The 19,154-nt window shown below is 41.5% G+C and overlaps 1 protein-coding gene across 1 annotated transcript in view; it reads left to right on the top strand.

Moving 5' to 3' along the window:
• Positions 1-1,536, top strand: part of LOC104082457 (cytochrome c oxidase assembly factor 7) — a gene marked incomplete at its 5' end in the record, with an annotated part of 1,913 nt that extends 377 nt beyond the window's left edge. Inside the window, one exon of the mRNA XM_009585586.1 lies at positions 902-1,536. Within this exon, the coding sequence (XP_009583881.1) occupies positions 902-1,350 (449 nt within the window). The remainder of the gene's footprint in view (positions 1-901) is intronic.
• Between the last annotated feature and the right edge of the window lie 17,618 nt (positions 1,537-19,154).

Here is a 19,154-nt window from a genome sequence, read left to right as displayed (position 1 = left end):
GGCGGCCCTGCCAGCAGCGTGAACTCTTCAGTGTGCGGGCACCGGCGCGGCGAGGGTGCCCGGTGTCTGTGGGGAGGCAGCTTCTGCTTTTCCAAAGGTGCTGAACACCTGCATTTCCTCCTGACCTTGAAAACTACCTGTCCTGCCCCTTTTATGGTCACATAATGAAAGCTGGGGAAGGGTGGAAAACCTTTAATTGCTTCCTTCTGAAGAATCAACTTTAGGTTAGCCACGTTTTGTTTTTTTTTTTTAATAGTTATGTCTGTATAAGTGGTAAGTATATTCAGTACTGAATGTTGCTGTGTGTCCTGTTCTTAAAATTTGGATTTCTTCCTGTCTGGCTGCTCTTTTTTAGAGAAAGTAAGGAAGAAATAAACTTACAGACTGGTAACACTGTGTATACAGACACATAAGTAGGCCCCAAGTCTGCCCAACATGTATCTGCTGGTACAGTAATTGGAAGCAGTTAAACTAGTGAGTCTTCTTCCAAATGACAATGCTAGGAAGGAACATATTTTTACTGTAGTTCAAAACTAGTAACAATCTTAGTGTACCTGTAGGTATACTGGCAAAAGAATACTTTGCCTAGTGTAAGCTATTAAGAAATCCATAGATGTAGTCATGGAAAGAATGTTTTGTGGGTTTGGTTTACCTTTTTTTTTTTTGTCTGCATAAGTTGTGATTGCTGGGGAGTGGAGGAGGGCTTCCTAACTTGAAGACATTAGCAAAACCTTGTAATTGAGACAATGATAGTGTCTCTCAGTCCTAAATTTTGTCTGTAGCATCTGAAGTGAGGGATGCTGTATTTCCCAAAGAGCACTGGGAAGCATGCTGCAAAGCAGAGAGCTCCCATCTGTTTTAGCCTGTCCTTCCAGTAATCTTTTGGTTTCTTGGCTAACAGGTGGACTTGACCCAGATTTGAAAGCTGCCTACAACTCTTTTATGAAGTCATGTGCGAAAGGTGGGAAGAAGTCAGTAAATGCGTGTCATAACGTTGGGCTATTGGCCCATGATGGGAGGGTAAACGATGATAAACCTGACCCCGTTGTCGCTAGAGACTATTACACAAAAGCCTGTGATGGCAATTTTGCTCCTAGCTGCTTCAACCTCAGTGTAATATACCTCCAGGGAGCACCTGGGGTCCCTAAGGACATGAACCATGCTTTGAAGTACTCGCTGAAAGGGTGTGAGCTGGGTCACATATGGGCTTGTGCCAATGCCAGTCGAATGTACAAACTGGGAGATGGCATTGAGAAAAATGATGCTAAGGCAGAGGATTTGAAAAACAGGGCAAAACAGTTGCATAAAGAACAGAAGGAAGCCGCAAGTTCTTTAACATTTGGGGAGTAAAACTGTCAGTTGCAGTTATTAAGACTGCAGTTTTAAATGGCAAGTGAACTTGTTATTGAAATTGTGAGCATACAGTTTTCACTTACAATAAATAAATACCCTGTAAGTATTGCATATGCAAATAAACTTATATTTTTGTGGATGCAACAAATGACTAACTCTGCTGTGTCTTTCTACATTTTTGAATACACAAGTTCTTAAGTGTGTTGCTTAGATCCCTCTTCTTCTTTAAGGAAGACAAAAACTTCTGGCCTTTTGGACGTTTGTCCCCATGGTTTCAAGTATGAAAGGCGCTCTCTCGCATCTAGTGCTTCAGTATTGAGGCTTGTGCTAACACACACACACACACACACACACAAAATCACAGTTGCAAGGTAATCCAAATGTGGACATTCAGAACTGTGCCATCTCTCTTACAAGCAATTGTGGAACTTTGGCAGTGTGCACACTTGGGTGATCTGCTCTAAGGCTACTTTGTACCAGGATGGCTTGAGAAACTTGAGAAGGTTTATTTGCTGAAGATAACGTTGTTATCCTAAGGCTGTATTCAGACTTGCTGATTTAGTTAGTTTGTCATCATACCATCAAAACGGCACTTGTAACTGGGAGAAAAAAAGAGGTGACTTGTTATAAGGAGAAACAATAATTTGATAATCTTGCCGATGTTTAAATTAGATGTTTAATGTCATAATTTCATCTGAGATTTCTCAATTCAGTCTGTAAGCTTTACGGGCTGTTAGTATAATTATTTCATTTGTGCAAATGTTTATTTGATTATAAATCAATGTTACAGAATTATTGGATATACTTTGACTTCCTAAATAATTAAGCATTCAATTGGAGCCAAGCCAAAAATTTCTTGTCCAAGAACATCTTCAGTAAAAAACTGGGTTCAGGAAACAGGGCTATGTGGGAAAGCTGTGAAGAAACTGAGGGGTGTATAATTTCAGCATACAAGTAAAAGCTGTTCTGTGGCAGTGCGCAGTCTTGGGATGGAGTTGTACTAAGCTGCTGTCTTCTTAAATAGAGGTCTAGCCTACAAAATTGAAACAGATTTCTGTTGGGTGACAACTTCTGAATGCTGGTGCTTTGCCATTCACCATGTGAACTGCATCCGTGTGTGCTCATTGATTTGAAATGCCCGCCTGTGCCGGTCCCTGCTCGGTGTGTGTGCCTGGCTCTGTCACAGACCTCGCTTTACCAGGAGTGCCTGTGCAAACCCCATTGTCACTAGTCTGCTTCCTGCTTAACTTCATGCTTTGGTGTTATACTCAATCTGATGACTGCTTTTTGGTCCCATCTGCCTTTTTTACATATTCATTGACATTTCTAAACATTGTGATATAAATCTTCTACAATACTCTTGGTTTTTTTTTTCCCCCCTCATGGTAAAAAGCAGCTCACAGTTTCTTTGTATTATCTTTTAAATAAAAAGTAGTATCTCTCAATCTGAAAAGAAAGAAACAAATGCCTTGGTAACTGAGAGTGAAAAATGACATTGAGAGCTCACATACAACAGAGTTGTGCAAACATCGTGATGTGGGATGTGGCACTCCTGTGCAAGTGCTGGAAGTTGCACTCAGTTGCTGGGTTTGTGCTATATACATTCAGAATGCAGGAAGAGGTTCTGTTAGAGCTGCTAACAATATGGGCTCTCCAATCCAAAATGAACATTACGCTTGAAGGACAAGAGGATAGTTCTGGATATGGGTTTATGCTACAACCATACTGCTGAAAGGATGTCGGCTTGCTTGGCAAGTTAGCAAAGTACATGCATTCGTGTGCTTCTCAGCATGCCTAGCATTTCAACTTGCATACAGCCATTGCAACAGCTGAAATTAAAGAATGATTTCTAACTAATTTTAACTATTTTTTATTTCCTACTATCTACTACTTAAAAAACTCAGAACATGTCAGATTTGCACAAACAGCAGCTGGTTCTTTCTTCCTCCTCTTAGGCTGTGGCTTAAAAGTCAAGGTAAGGCCTCTCTTAGTTCTCTCAAAGCTGTTCTTAAACATCTCTGTCACTGAAGCTTCACTATACTGAGAAAGCTTCAAAGTGTGTTAATTGATTTATGCAACTCTACTGTCATTCTTAAAGGCAGCATCAACAAAGCTCAATACAAGTGCCTTGGAAGGAATTTTTTTTTTTTTTTAAACTGAGATGTTTTAATATTTCTAGATCCAAAATTTAAATTGTACATTTATAGTGGGTTTTGGATAAGTAAGGGTAATAAATCACCAAAAGATGCAAACTGAGGAGAAAACCGGAATATTAATTAAGTGTACAAATGAATCTTGATACTGTGTGATTATTTTTTTTGTTTTGCATGTGACAATCTCGAGAGATACAAGTGAAAGAAGGTCCTTGCATATATTCTACTTCAAATGTATTGAACAATATCAGCAGCCAGTTTCAAGATGGCTGCACATAGTTTTTTATTGTGGAATTACAGTGCCCCTAGATTTCCGTAGTATATGAAGTAGGAATATAGGAACAGTCTGTGGAATATAGGAATATAGCCTGTGTTTTGAATATAAAAATCCATGGTGACCAGTGGCAATAAGCTTCAGTGCATTACAGCATCAAACAGAACAAAGAGCAATTATACACAGTGAGTGAATTCTGAAAAATCAGTCCATAACATCCTTTTTCTTTTTTATCCAATGCAAATGTTTATAACCAGGGACTGTAATTCTGTACTGGGCTCAGGCTGAATAGCTTGCTGCCGTGTAAAGGTTTCTGCTCTTCAGAGACTGTCGTGAATCCCATATATTTTTTTTGAGCTAACATCCTGCTGGAACAAGCACAGATTTCGAGCTGCTTTCACATGATGTTTAAGTCTCACCACTTCCACTTTAAAACCAGGCTTATTTTGCTCTTTGGCCACAGAAATACTGTCCTCTGCCTGTACTGTCAACGTTGTTAACTGAGAAGTTCGTCCAGGCTGCATGTTGATCCTGGACAGTGCCTCTTGCTGTGACGTTTCCAGGTCCAGGGGGGCATGCTGCTTTAGGTCCTGAGAGCGTGAAGCTTTTCACTGGTCAGCTTAGATCTAGAAACATTTAAGTCACGTTCAGATGATGCCTAGCCCAAAACGGTAATGAGCCTGTATGGCAATATGTACATAGAGACATCTCTGCCTATAGATCTTGCAAATTAAATAGGTGGGAGAGACAGAGGCAGGAGAGAAAGGGACTTAATTAGCTGTGCTGGGCAGATGAGCTACAGGGGCAGAGCTTAAGAGAGCTGCCCCAGATTGTAGAGGAAGTAAGTAAAAGAGCTAGGAATTGGCTAGGGCTACTGAATTACAGGTAGGTATCCAAGGCAGGAGATTCCCCTTCAGGCAAGGCATGCGCACAGGTTTTAAATACCTTTAGCCTGAATGTTGTTTTAGCATCTTGCCAACTGGTTTGTCGCTGTGTATCTGAGAGCCATGTGTGCCTGACTGCTTTAGGATTGCTCTCCAATGCATAGTGATCACCCCTTGTTTGATTACGCACAAATTGTTTTACTTTCCTGCCTTTCTGAAATATTATGTTCTATTTTATATAATACAGATTTAGGGAACAAGGTGCTGACAGATCAGATTTTGGACTCAACTCCATAGCTTATATATATGCAAACCATAACTAAACGTACATATTCTAAAACAGCTGCCTAAATAAGTAGGGGAGTTTATGTAAAGGTATTCATGCACTGACATGATCCTTTATAATTTTGGTCTGTATAAATATATGCCAAGTTTGTGATATGTGTGTGTATGTTTTGCTGTAAATTTACTGCTGGTTTAGAACATGAATGCTCTGGCTATGGTCTGAATAAAGATACGTGGAGTAAATTAAGTGGGAGAAAAAACAACACTAATTTGGCTATTGCCACAATTGAAAGCGGAATTGTTAGAATCTCATTGCATGCTGTCTCAGGCAGAGCATGTATGAATTAAAGCAGTTCTTCCAACTTAACTGCACTTTTAACAGACTTTTTGGAAGGAATGTGCTTACTGCTGGAATAAAAACCCCATCGGCATAGTGTAGTGATGAAATGGGTACACTAACAACAGATGGCAGCATATGAAAACCATTCTTGCATACTGTGGGTGTAAGAACTATGGCTCTTTTTTACAGCAGCCTGAAAAAAAAAATAGCAGTGACAAAAGTGAGATTAATTTTTCAGTTAACACAGTTAATATTTTATGGCTCTTCAAGAAGGTAAAGCTCTTTTAGAGGAATGCGCTTTGCCTGAGTCTTTGTTAGGTACTATTCTGGGCATTTATTTCACTTGGGAAAGGTAAGTAAATGCCACCTCTGCGGAGCGCAGCAGTCTAGTAATAAAACAGTTTGGAAGCCATGTGTTCAGAAGTAAGCAATTACAGGTGCTCGAGGTGTTGGAGAATTAGGTGACATTTTAAGCCCTGATCTTTTTTTGAGCTTGTAATTGCTCACTGCTTTGGAGTGGCTTGTTCAGATTCTCAGTCCCAGCGAACCTGCCGCACTAGAGCAGGCTTTCTTCCACCAGGACTAATGATTGTCAGTGATCCCCCCGGGGAACTTCCAGTCAACACAGCAGATGGGCACCTGGGAACATCCTCAATAAAAGTGGCACACATTGCAGATAATTAAAGCCACATATAAAGTGCACATTGCGGGGAGGTTTTTTCATAGCACTTGAGAACTCAGAGACTTGCAGAGTTTAAATATTATAAAATGAACTATTTTCATAAAAGCTGTCAAGTGTGTTAGTACGGATAAGTTTATGAGGTATCATCCAATTCTGTACCACCGGTTGAAAAGGCAAACCCAAGTTAAGGAAGGCTCTTTTGTTACACTAAAACACCATAAAAAACAGTTTAAAGTGTTTTCAGGCTCTCTCTGAACAGCTTGCTGCCTGTTCCAGACACACCTATATCTTTTTTACACAGATATCGATGATGCTGTAGCAGATGCATTGGATGGGTAAGGCCCTCTCCTATTTGACTATTTTCCCTCCAAAGTCACAAAGCATCAAAAAAAAAAAGATCAGCCAGTCTCATTTCAGTGTATTATATGTGGTTAATGCAGTCTATAGCAGAGATTATAGGCTCTACTAATAGCAGCCTATTCTCAGCCTAGAGATTATGTTCAGGAGACGTAATCAAAATCCATTAAGAGGTGAAAATTGTACTGCAAATCTTGGCTTATAACCATCTTGCTCTGATATTATGAGGGTATTACCAAAAGGCTGCTATCTTCCTGCTCTTTCTTTTTACCTGATGTTAAAAAGGCTAAATTTTATGTCCTCTTGGGGAGAAAATTGTTCCTCCAAAGTCTCTGAGGACATAAAGAGAGTGATAGATATGTGATCATAATAGCATACTTGGAAATAGGGAAGACCTGTTGATCTCTTCAGGATCAGTGGATTGTCTAAGAAACAAAGGAGTTTATCTCAGCTTCACAGCTCCTAAACCACTGTCTGCTTTCTCTTTCATGTGTTTGTATTGATCTAAGCATACAGCCGACCTCCTTTAATAAAGCAGCAATATACGTCAGAAGGAATGGTGACCATCTCTAATTAAAGACTTATGAATACATGGCTTTAAATGATGAAAGCATTCACTGCAGGATGGTTCCTGCAGCTGTGAAAAGATTGCCAGTGGAGTGCTGGTTTTGTACTGAGATGCATAAAACACTGGCGCCACATCATGTTGTGTCGTTAAGTGTCATTTGGATTAATTCTGGACAAAAGATGCTGTTGGGTAAAGAAGCCGCATGATGTTGTAGAAACAGAAAAACAGACTTGTTCTGGTGATTCTGTTTCTGTGTTATATTGTAATAAAAGCAGTTTTGCAGCTTGCTTACCTTTTATTCAGCTGTCAGTAACAACTCCTCTCTGCAGTGTATGTGTGAAGGTAGTTCTTGTAGCTGTACACACCCACCCAGATGGATGGTCTGGGAGATGACGTATGTGTAATTGCCACACCAAGAAAGCAAAATAATAGCATTGCCTGTTACAGCACAAACTTTTTGTTCAGTGTGGAAAGAAATTCACTCCGTTGGCAATTTTTCACTTCACCATATGAGAGAAAGGAACTCTCCCAGGTAGCTCTTCTCCTCCTTTTGGAAGGAAGAATTCCTCCTTCCCTTGTGCTTCCCAGCATCTCATCCACTAGACCTGAGGATGATACAGTTCTGCTCAGGATTGGGCTTTTTTGGGGGTGAAGCAAGAAGGTAGAGGGAGGAAAAGGAGTCGTGGCACAGCAAGAAACAGATTAGAAAATGAGCAATACATCCAGTTGTGTTATTATTGCAATAATTTGTGCTAGGGTAACACCCAGGCGTTCAATTCAGGTCTTGATATTAGGCCATTTGTGTGCACCCGTAGTGACACCCCCGATCCAGAGACCCACAATCTAAGATTCAGGATTGTACAAAGTCCCTAGTACATATTTCAGTATCAAACACTAGTATCCTGCTCTGATTTTCCAGACATTGATTCAACAATATGGCCCAGAATCCACACAAAACAGATTTCTCCAAGACTCTTAAGAATTTAATGATCAATTCTGTGCCGAATTTTCCATGTCTAATTTCATATGCCGTATCTGTAGCCTCCCAGTGCTTTCATTTTTCAGCATCCACACTTGAAGCAAACACAGTAACCACTAATTACACTAATTTCAGACTATATCACATATTTCTAACTTGTTGTTATTGCCTTGTACTGTAACACTAGTTACAATTACCAATGGTATATTCATTCCAAATATGATGTTTTATACTTCTTACACACACACTTTGTTTTACAGTCTTGTTTGTAATATGGTAATATGGTTTTGTAATATAGTCTTTTTTGTAATCCTTTTTTCCCCTAGATCAACTAGTAAGAATTTGTGTGATATGGAATTATAAAATTAAGGCCACTTTGGAGTGGTGATTTCAGATGGGGATTTGTGAACAGCATAATCGTAATGCATACATACGCTCCAATTCATGAGTATGGTGGGAGTTCTCTATAAGATCTCATTCTGTCTATGCAAAACTGAAATATGGTGCTTTAAACATACCCTGGAGAGTTTTTCTTAGCAACTGAGAGGCTTCTGGTAAAACAGAAGAAAGAAAGAAGATGAAAACCTGGCACGTTTATACAGCAGTTGTCAGCCGCAGCATTCTAGTGCACTTCACCCAGTGAATCACAAGAAATACAGAGTTGCTTTTCAGCTCAGAGCCGTCGCATACGGAGTTGGGGTAAGAAAGCCATTGAAGAAAAATGTTAATTGTTTGGCCATGATGTAATTTCATAACTTGAAGATGAGGCTAACCTGAATTTATGTTAGAAATTCCTTATTCTGACAGTCCTCGTTTGACACAAAGGCCTGGTCTGAGCATTTCATTGTCTCACAAAAAACACTGAAAAGAAGTGCTTTCCTTCCAGCTCTCCTGCACTGGAAGCACGCCATCTTCTTATAGAGCTTCCTGCCCAGCAAACTCTCATTGCTTTGCAACAACCTTTTCTGCAAACTCCTGAGAAGGAAACCTGTATTAGCTCTATAGTACAGGAAAGGAGGACAAGGCACTGAACGGCATTGACTTATTTCAGGTTACACAATGTCAGTAGGGGCCCAAACTGATTATTTTCCCAACAGTATTTAGCATGGCAAGGACTTGTCAATTCTTTACAAGCCAAGAAACGCTAAGATGGGAAACTGGCCTTTGAATGTTATTCTGATAATATTTGTGGAGTATTATTCCAGAAAGATGCAATAGCCACCTCAGCACAAGTGTTATTAATAACTGCTGAAGAGAAAATAAGAAGCTATGACACTGTCAACACTGCAAGCAGTCTTGCTGCGTTACCTTCAGGGAAGTAATTTTGTGTGCCTTCTTAAGTGGAATGTTTTCTCTACAGCATTGTTTTGCTTATTTGTTCTGCAGTTGGTACAAAGGAAATATATAGTATCTTACTTGTCAGGTAGGCTGAGATAGAGTGACGTTAGCTGTCACAGGGACCCAAACCTGCCTCAGACTGGCAGCTCACACACCATGGTATTTATGATGAACAGACACTGGCCCTCAGAGAGATTATATATAATTTGAGGTAAAAAACTTCAGATGTTTTGAAACTCCGAGCTTATTCTAAGTTCTTTTCTGCTGGGTTTTGTGACTTTTACAAGTTCCTTAGAACCCAGGGGCTGGTACCAGAGGATGCCAGGGGCTGACATAGTTACAAAAGCCACAGAATGCGTGAACAAATTAAATACAAGCGATGATTTCTATAGGAGCAGCAAAAAGGTTTTGTTACAGCAAACAGTAAAAACTTCCCAGACCATTTAACAGTTAACCAAAATGTCCCTGCAGTGTACCCGGCTTTGTAATTTCGGGTTTCTGTGTATTACAGCATGAAACACCTAAGTGTGATGTTTGCTCACTGTTCTGTTTATTGCCCCCATAACAGACTATGGACATTTCCAGATCACGCTATCACACTGTAGTGACAATGCTGATCCATTGATGGTTTAAACTGCAACAGAAATTAAGATAGTTAATATAGTTCTATAAATCATAGGAGATAAGTGATCCCTCGTGATCAGTTCTAATTCTCTATGATCTTTCTTTCCTAATCTAATGCCATCCTAATATGTGTGTTAAACTAAAGCCTATGGTCAGAATGTATTTTCTTATGCAGTACCTGTATGTGTCCCTAGTGATCTATAGGTAAGAATGTAAAGCATTCAGTCCTTTCAAATGCAGGATGATTTTGCCTTAGACATTGTGAAGTTACAAGTTGCAACTTAAAGCTATATTTATACCATAACAGAGTCCTGGAAACATTTTATAAATACTATTTTCCCCACTATAATCTTTGGGGAACAATTTCAAGAAAGGGTTTTGATCTATGATTTGAATAAGTAAATAACCTCCACTTAATTTCCATGATTATTTTCCTTCAGCATTTTGCAGTACTGAGCCAGAATACTTGCTGTCACCCCACAAGCAGATACATTGCAGCAATCGATGAGAACTTCGAGCCAAATTGTGGAAAAGTTTTATATCTTAGAAGCACCAGTCAAAACATTGCCCTCTGGAGAGCCAAAGGTGAGGTCCTTTGCCAGAGTGCAATGCCAGCACCGTGCGCACGCTACCCGGGAAAATGGCAAGCGAAGACACCTGGTGCTCAGGAACCTACTGCGAACACTGCTGAAGAGCAGCAAGCTTCAGGCTGCTCACACTTCGCTTAGTGCTCTTGAAAGGCATTAATGTTGCCTGGGGACATACATAAGGTGACAGAAGGAAAGTTAGTAATATCTTTTGATTTTAAGTATGAAAGAACAAAGCTTTTTGATTCAGTTCCTGTTCACTAGGCTGGATCAGAGATATTGTGAGACTGGGAAACATAACCTGGAAAACTAATTGTATTGAATCTCAATACTGGAAAATTTTCTTTCAGAAAGGTCCTTGTGCAATCAGGGATGTGGGATATTTCTCTGCTTTTGTCACGACACTGCAAATTGATCAGATGAATGTGTGGAGAGGAATTGATTGAGTACTCTCTGTGCTTGGAGGCTTGAACTAGTAAGTGACAAACATAAATGCTGTTTCTTGTTAGAAATTGCTATGTGCAATACTGCTCAGCCTATGAATATAGTTAAAACCAAAGGGATACTGCACGCTTTCTGCAGCACATCAAGCATCAGCTTCCCTCAGCTGGGACCTATGTGATTGTTTTAAAGGACTTGCTGGAGTGTAACTTAGCTTGGCCCAAACACTCCAAGAAGATAGCTCATAGCAGAGCTGTTGAAGAAAAACAGGATCAAAATACTAGAGAGTCTGAAAAGAAGGGTGGGTTGACCACAAAAATGAGCCAGAATAAATTGCATAGCAGAGGAATTATTTCTAGCTAGAACTTACCTGTCCTTATGCAAAATGAGAGCAACTGATTAATTAATTCAAAGTGAATTCTATTTTTTCTCATTGCTTAATCAGTAAAAGCAATTCAGTTTGGCCCTTGAAGTATCTCTTGATGCCAGGAAAGCATCATATCAAACTGCTTTCTTCCCTGATGTCTCCATAGAGCAGCAAGAGCTACAGTAACACTGTGTGCAACAGAAAACCTGCTAGGACTCCTTGTAGATGCTAGACTACCTTGTTTAGCTCTGGAGTTAAAAAGATGACGATTTCCAGAGCTTGGTCGCAGGTATGTGTGTTCCTAAAGGAAATCATCACAATCTAAAGCCTGTTTTGCTAATTTAACAAAGGAACCAGATCCAGATCATGGCATATTCAGATCAGGTCTTTCCTGGAATATAATCCCAAATCAGGTCAAATTAGCTCTCAGATATCTGCAGAGGGTCTGGACAACCTGAAACAGAAATCATTCACACGTTCAAGATCTCTGTTAATTCCTTTACAATCCATACAGGGCGAAAGTTACAGAAGGTTATGGCACCAACACATGGCTGTTAATACGCATTTATTAAATAAGGGCTTGGACAGAGTTTAAACCCCTGCGGGGCAGAAGAGCTGAGGGCTGGGACAGAAACGTAGTCTTTCATCACGGGCTTCTTCACTTTCTACCTGTAGCCAGGGCTGAACAAGTGGGTAGGTGCACACACACAGAGAAGTCTGATTTTTGGAAACTGAGCAAGTTTTTTAGTTCAGACCCAGCTGTGCATTTGTTTGATGGGATTGCAATAGCTGTTTGAAGCATTCCCAGAACCCATTAAAGGCTGAAGTGTGCCCCAGCACTTTAGATTGCAGGCGGTCTAAGCGCTTGGAATGGATAAAAGATTAGAGCTAGCCATCTATATTTAAAAAAAAAACCCTAGCCCCACAACAAAACCCAAATGTTCTCATGATCTGGCAGCCTTTTGTGTGCTGTCCTCTCTACATGCTGTTCAGCTGTGTTTTTCTTATTTTCCTGTGGGAGGACTGTTCCCTTGGCTACCAGTGCTGGCCTCTAATAGTTGGCATTTGGGCACTCAGAGCTAACAGGATGAAAACATTGCTCTGTTTTTCTTTCATTCCTGCGGGAGCACAGGGAACACAACTGGACAGGTTTCTGGTAGGCAACAGCTCCAGGTGATACCACTGCATCGAGTTACATGATTTTGCCCTGCTGCACCCTTCCCTTTCAGGTGCTGCTCCGGTAGATCTCTATTTCTGCTGGCCACTGCCTTGTCAGAGAAGAGCTAGTGGGAGGTGAGGTTTGGGGCTTGTTTCTCTGCCTGCCTGCACAGGAGATAGCTGCTCCAGCCAGATATGTTTCTTTTTAGCCACATGCATCATCATCATCAGCACATCACGAAGCATAACATGCACCACTCTCATGCTAACAGGATGGGTAGGTCACAGCAGACACAGCTAATGCCTGGGAGCTATAATCAGTGTCTTTTCATCTTTCTGGCTTTCTATATTAAAGGCATTGTTGCTTTTGCATTAGAGGAATGAGAATAGTCTTGTCTCCTCTCGAGACCTCAAGGTCTTCATTTGCCATCTGGCGCTCCATGAAACTCTGTTTTGTTAAAGCTTCTGCACAGTGACCTTTGCACAATAACCTACTCTCTGTAGTCCCTCCATAGTCTGAGGCTTCTCTCATTTAAATTACTGTTATGCTGAGGGAATCAAATACATCTTTTTCTCTACTTAAGTGCCTCAGCAAACTAATGTCCTTCTGCAGTCGTGAAACGCAACAAAGGGACCCTGATTCAGAGGGCAAGATGAGGCTTGCTGTCTCTATGGAAACTGCAGACCAGTCTAATGACAGGGCAGATGAGGAAGCAAGAACGCAGGTCCATCAGATGAACAGAAACCGTCGGATCTCAGACAAAAGTTGAGAAAACGAGGCAATAAAAGTGCTGAGTGTACAAAGAGTTGTATGCTAGGTAGCTGGGAACCTGGTAAGGACTCGTGGTGATTTGTAATCACCAAATCCTGTGGCACAGCACAAGCAAATACTAACACCCCTAGTCTGTATTGGGAGAAAAAGAAGAAAAGTCAAAAATACAGAAAGGCTATAATGCTTTTATATTTTTTCCCCCATGTTTTCTGTTGTGGCTATACCAGATGACAATATGAGCAAATCTGATAATTCAGGGACATGCCTGGTGCACATACTGAATGATCCCCTCTTTGTAAGCAGGGCTGCTGGCTTTGTCCGCCAGAAAGGCTGACAGGATAGAGAAGGCAGCTTGGGGAAGGGGAATATGGGAGGAATTGGTGCAGGACCTGCATTCAGGGTTTAGGTGTTTTCCAGGAATTTGCAACGTTCCTGCCTAGTTCAAGAACAGAGGGAAGGTGATTAGCAGGTTGGTTTGCTAAGCCTGCGGGACCTGCTTTGCATTTCTTGTGGGAAAGATGTGAGGGCTGAAATCTGTATTTTCAGAGGCCAAAGAGGTTAAACTGTGGTGTCTTGCAGCACAAAAAGTGTTAGAGTTCTTCACTTTGGCATCCAGGAGCCATACCCAAAGAACTGCCCTGAATCCAAGAGCAAGGAAGTGCTGGGACTCCAGTGAGTGGGTCCACCGAGTTAGGCAACCAGCTCAGACTGTGACAGCTCATATCTTCCTATTAAACAAATTGAACTCTCCATTTTATTTCTACAAAGCCTCTCTCCATCTGTTTTGCAAATGGAGCTGTTTCCCAGTGGTCCAATCCTTTGTGATCACCCCATGACCTGGGGCTCTGCTTTTCCCAGTTTGTTCAAGAGGCACCACTTTCAAGCATGCCCCAGCCTTGTTCAGGGCTCAGCAACGCACACTCACACCAAGCACTTATGCTCTTCAGCATATCGGCCACTGCTTACCAGTTTTCTGTCATGAAAACATCATTGTATCTAGATGCAAAAGTCATACTCTCTTCATTCTTGCAGATGGCACAAGGTAATTTTGTATGAATGTTCTCCTGGGGAAATCAAATTTTATTGCAGTATGACTGATATTAAAACCCACCACACTGTGACACTAATATGCATATTAATAACATATGTGCTATATAGAAACCTGGGCAGATTGATCTAGAAGAGGCCTTGCAGTTATGCAGTCTATTTCTCTGTCCCAAGCCAGAATTATATGTATTTATCGTATCTGACAGCTATCTGCCCTGTTTAACCTCTACCAGAGGCTTCACAATCACTGCAGCCAATTTTTTCCTGTGTTTACTGACCTTTCCAGCAGAAAGCTCATGATTCATCATGGTGGATGAAAAGCTGCCCATGAGCCGACAATGTGCGCTCGCAGCCCAGAAAGCCAACCGTACCCTGGGCTGCATCAAAAGCAGCGTGGCCAGCAGGTCGAGGGAGGTGATTCTTCCCCTCTACTCCGCTCCCGTGAGACCCCACCTGGAGGACTGCGTCCAGCTCTGGAGCTCAGTACAGTGCAGCACTTTGTGCAGGTGGCCTTGTTAAAAAAAAAAAAAAATCAAAAGTAACAGTGTGAGTCATTAACAGCCTCTTCATCTTGTGATTGCTTGCGGTTTATTTTACTGAAATGAAAATTTATTGGGACATCACTGCAAGTAATTTCACTGTTTTTCTTCTGGAACCAAAAAATACAAAGCATTAAACTGGTGTGAGCAAAAACTCCATCAAAGAAGGCAGCAGACATCACATGCACTACCCTGGCTCTAGGAGGCCAGTGAGTGCAGATTTGCATGGTTGCAGTCTCCCCCAAACTGCTGGTCATTATACAGCCTTCTTCTATGGCGAAATCCACTAAAAAAAGTGAACTGCAGCATTTGCTGCAACAGCTACATGAGAAAATGGTAAATTTTTTTACTGAAAACAAGGAACTCTTAAAGTGACTCTGCTGTCATACACTGCATTTTGCATCTTAAACGGCTGCGGTGTCAGGACTACAGGACTAATAGTAAATGTGCTGGAGAGAGGAACATCAACTGAGAAAAAGCACTTACCTAATACAGGCAGCAAAATCACCAGCAGAGACTCACTGCCAAGTTCACACTGAGCTGGAAGCCACAACTCCACAAAGGTGTAAGCACAACCGCTGTTTCTCATGGTGCATGATCTATAAAGCATCATGGCAGCCTTGATAATACAAGAAGTAGCAATGTGTTAACTAAGGTATACAAGGTGTACATTAAGGGAAGACTTGAAGAAGGCAGGTCTACCTACGACGTCAAAGTAATATTTGTACATTTGCTAATACCTCAGAGAAAAGACTCTGGGGAGGAAAATCTTCTGTACTCAGCTACTCCAACGAACCCCGAGTACAAACATGGATTGATGATCACAGCCAAGGGCAGGGTCCTCCGCATCACTCTCAGCTTTGGAAATGGTTACTAGAATCTCCCCTCAACTCCAGGTTACCTTATAGCTTGTGCTACTTTGGAAGAAAATCCTGAAAAACTTGTTAAAACCAGAGGTAACTAACCACAGGTGATATGCTTTGCTTTCTTTAATCCGTCTTTAGCTTTGGTTCCTACATGCCAAAGAAATTTTTAACCCTTTATTTGACAAGACACACCAGACTCACCTTACACTGGTGAGCCCACAAAGCAGCTGGAGAACTGTGAAGTGTGCACTGGCTTGTCGTGCAAGGACTCACAAAGTTTCTCCTGCTTGGAAGATGCCGGGGAGCCCCTGAGAGCAGAAGCACAGGATACCCAGGGTGCCTGTTGAAAGCATGCCAGGACCACGCGTGGTGTCAACACGGGGACAAGCAGGAGGGAGGACTTGTACTTGGGAGAACTTACCTACCTCCATCGCCCTGCTGAAGCACTTTCAGTTTTAGCATTACTGCCTCAAAACTCTTATCGGGGTCTCTCCTCTCACCCACTAGTAAATGCTGTCTTGGCAAATCAGCCGTGGCGACATCTTTGCTGCATGTTTGGCCCCAACTGCAGCTGTGCTATCCACGAGCTAAACCACAAGATGCTGCAGTACCACTCTTCGTACAGAGAGGAGGCAAACTGACATGGTTATGCTCATACCTCAACTCGCAGAGTAGACATCACTAAACACATTTTTCATTATATACTCTGTATATAAAAACATTGCATCTAATTGAACATGCTCTATCTAAAATCAATTTTCACTCACTCTCTGCAAACTTAATGGAAGTCAAGATAAGCCCATCTGTTTTAACCCCCGAGACTAATGTTGCTTCCCCTCTTTCATTAACATGAGTTTCATTCTCCCATGAACAGGAAACACATCAACCTGAAGTTTGATTAGCAGTAATCAGAAAACATCCACACCTGTATGTAAGCAGTGGGAGGCTTTTCAATTAAAAATGGATTTTAAGAACATAATATCTCTGTTTTGAAACGCGTATTGTGTTTCTTCAAGGATAGTAATGCTATCAGAGAATGAAGTATCTTAATTGTTGAAGGGGTTAATTTCTGGCTCTTTGAAACTAAATATATTCAATGTCACTGAAGAAATACTGAAGAGTTTTTCAAAGGGAGGATGATAGAACAGCCAATGCTTATCATCTGTCCAAAAACAGGTCCCTTTTTTCTTGCTCAGTTTGGGTTTAAAACACAGGTCCAAGGACTGTGGTGTGGGGACCTGCACCTGGCACAAAAGTAGCCCAGAAAGTACCGAAGCAGGGCTGTGCATGAAGGAGCAGGATGATTACTTCTGAGGAAAGTAGAATGGTGAGGAAGCAGTGCCAAACTGGGATAAGTGATTTTTATTCATTCTGTTTCCAAGTCTTTACTATCTTTAATGCCTGATGAAATAAAACATTTGGAAGAAAAATCCTCCCTTATAGTTTAACTTTCTCACCTTCCAGTTAAATTCTAAGGATGTTTCTGCTCCTCATTTGTCAAGTTCCCAGTAAAGCCGGAGGAAGGCAAGATTTGATACTCCTGTTACACCTAAATGTAAACTGTAAGCAGAATTATAAACAACATCTACAGGCCTCTTTCATATGCTATAAAAAAGCTTAGAAGAGTACATCTGTGCACTTCTATTTCCTTTTCATATTGTCTTTCACCTCTCTGCTTCTATTTCCCTAAATAGAGAGATAATAGTATTAATCTATTCCTTGAGGCTCTTGTGAAGATTCATCAGTTAGTATTTATGCAGCAAAATGGAATAAGTGCTGTGTAAGTGGTAAGCATCATTATTGTTCTCTCCCTCTTCATTAGCACATCATGTACATCCCAAGTAGACCAGATAAACACAGAAATTAACTGTCCTCAATGTAAGGCAAGTGAGAAAGTTAACATGACTGCTAGAGAACCACTAATTAAAAATGTTTGCTGTGGGTGATGTCTGTGTCTAACAAAACAACCCAGTAAATTTTGCAGAATGAAATATATTTCTCATTTGAGCAAGTCCTGTCTGCAGCAAAGAAGCTCTGAGAATATGTCTAAGTTAAATATGCTTCATGTTTCCATGTGAGTTGTGCTTTGGAAACAATATATATAGTAATAAACACAGGAAACAAAGGAGATCTGCAAAGAATCACTGAGGATGTTTCCAGATATTAGAGAGCAAAACCTACTTGCTGTTCAGTTGGATTCCTGTTGAAGAAGCAGCCACTGTGGGAGGGGACAGCCATGGAAGAGCAGAGGGACAGCTCTGCTCTAGAGCTCTGCGCTGGGAAACACCCTGAGCTGGAAGAGGAAAAACAGAAAGAAAAATTAAAATCAGAATAAAGACAAATTCCAGAAAAGAAGGCCAGTGGATTGCATCGTGGCTGTGGATGGAAGAACAGAGGTGAGCAGCGGCACACCCTGTTTGGTCGGGTGAGCCCTCCACCTCTCAGGCCCACACCAGCACAGAGCCGAGGTGTGCAGCACCCACGGCACACAGCACCCACGGCACATGGCTCCCCTCGCCTCACGGCAAAAGGGGGAGGCCCTGGAGCCCCCTGCACTGGAAAAGCCACTCTCTGCTCTCTCTATCCCACCTTCACTTAAATGCTGACTCCCTCCCCGCCTTTTTTTTTCCAGTACCAACAAAAATAACCATTCATTGCCCCAAGCTCTACCCACCATGTGATCACTCACATCTTTACCATGGATCTGTAAAACGCAGCATCCTGATCTGGCAATGTTTTACACTGGAGCACACAAAGGTGATGCAGTGTAAAGTATCTCTCTCAGCTTAAAGACATGCTCTGTCTTGGAGGAGTTTTACCCTGAGCTGCCACACTCTGAGCCCGATTTGCAAGCAGAAGCCCCTGCTCCCTGCAACGGCTGAGGGAGAGCCATGCATTCTGCTTGAGCATGTTGCAGCAGCGGTAGGTGCTGCATAGCACTGCGGTTTGCAACTGGCTCCATCTTTACAACTACTATAGTGATTAATCCCCGTTTCCACAGGTTTTCTGATGCAATATCATTGGGACTTCTCATTTGTCCATCTCAAAGTCTTTTCATTTGGTCCATCTCAAAGCGCAGTTGGTGGCTGTGTTTTTACACCTGTCCAGAATACCTTGGCTTTTGCTTTTGGAACAGCTTGCCTTCACTTAGAAGTTTTTCGTGATGCAGCACGGTGTTATTTGCTAGCTGAGGCTGGCAAGTACTTAAGCTGAAATAGTCTAACAGAAATAGTTTTTTTATACTGCATCACAGTCTGACATAGAAAATTGCCGCACTTCTCTTATCAAAACGTTGCAGGGCCGTAATCATAGCCGCTGTCTGCTCAACCGTGCATCAGCACCCAGCTGGGTATGTCAGCAAAGGTGCAAGGGGAAAAAGAGAATTTCATGCAGAGGTTCTTGCAATTGAAATCCCTAGTTTAGGAAAAAAAAACACATATGGAACTAAAATCAGGCTATGAAACCTGATTTGCTGTTCTTTTCCAGAAATAACAACACCAGAATAGCATTCTGCTGGACACGGCCTTCAGTTGAGGGACT

Source organism: Fulmarus glacialis, unplaced genomic scaffold, assembly GCF_000690835.1.
Source record: "Fulmarus glacialis isolate BGI_N327 unplaced genomic scaffold, ASM69083v1 scaffold22539, whole genome shotgun sequence".
Classification (NCBI taxonomy): domain Eukaryota; kingdom Metazoa; phylum Chordata; class Aves; order Procellariiformes; family Procellariidae; genus Fulmarus; species Fulmarus glacialis.
The sequence above is the reverse complement of the archived record's forward strand: the minus strand, read 5'-3'. Positions and strand labels throughout refer to the sequence as shown.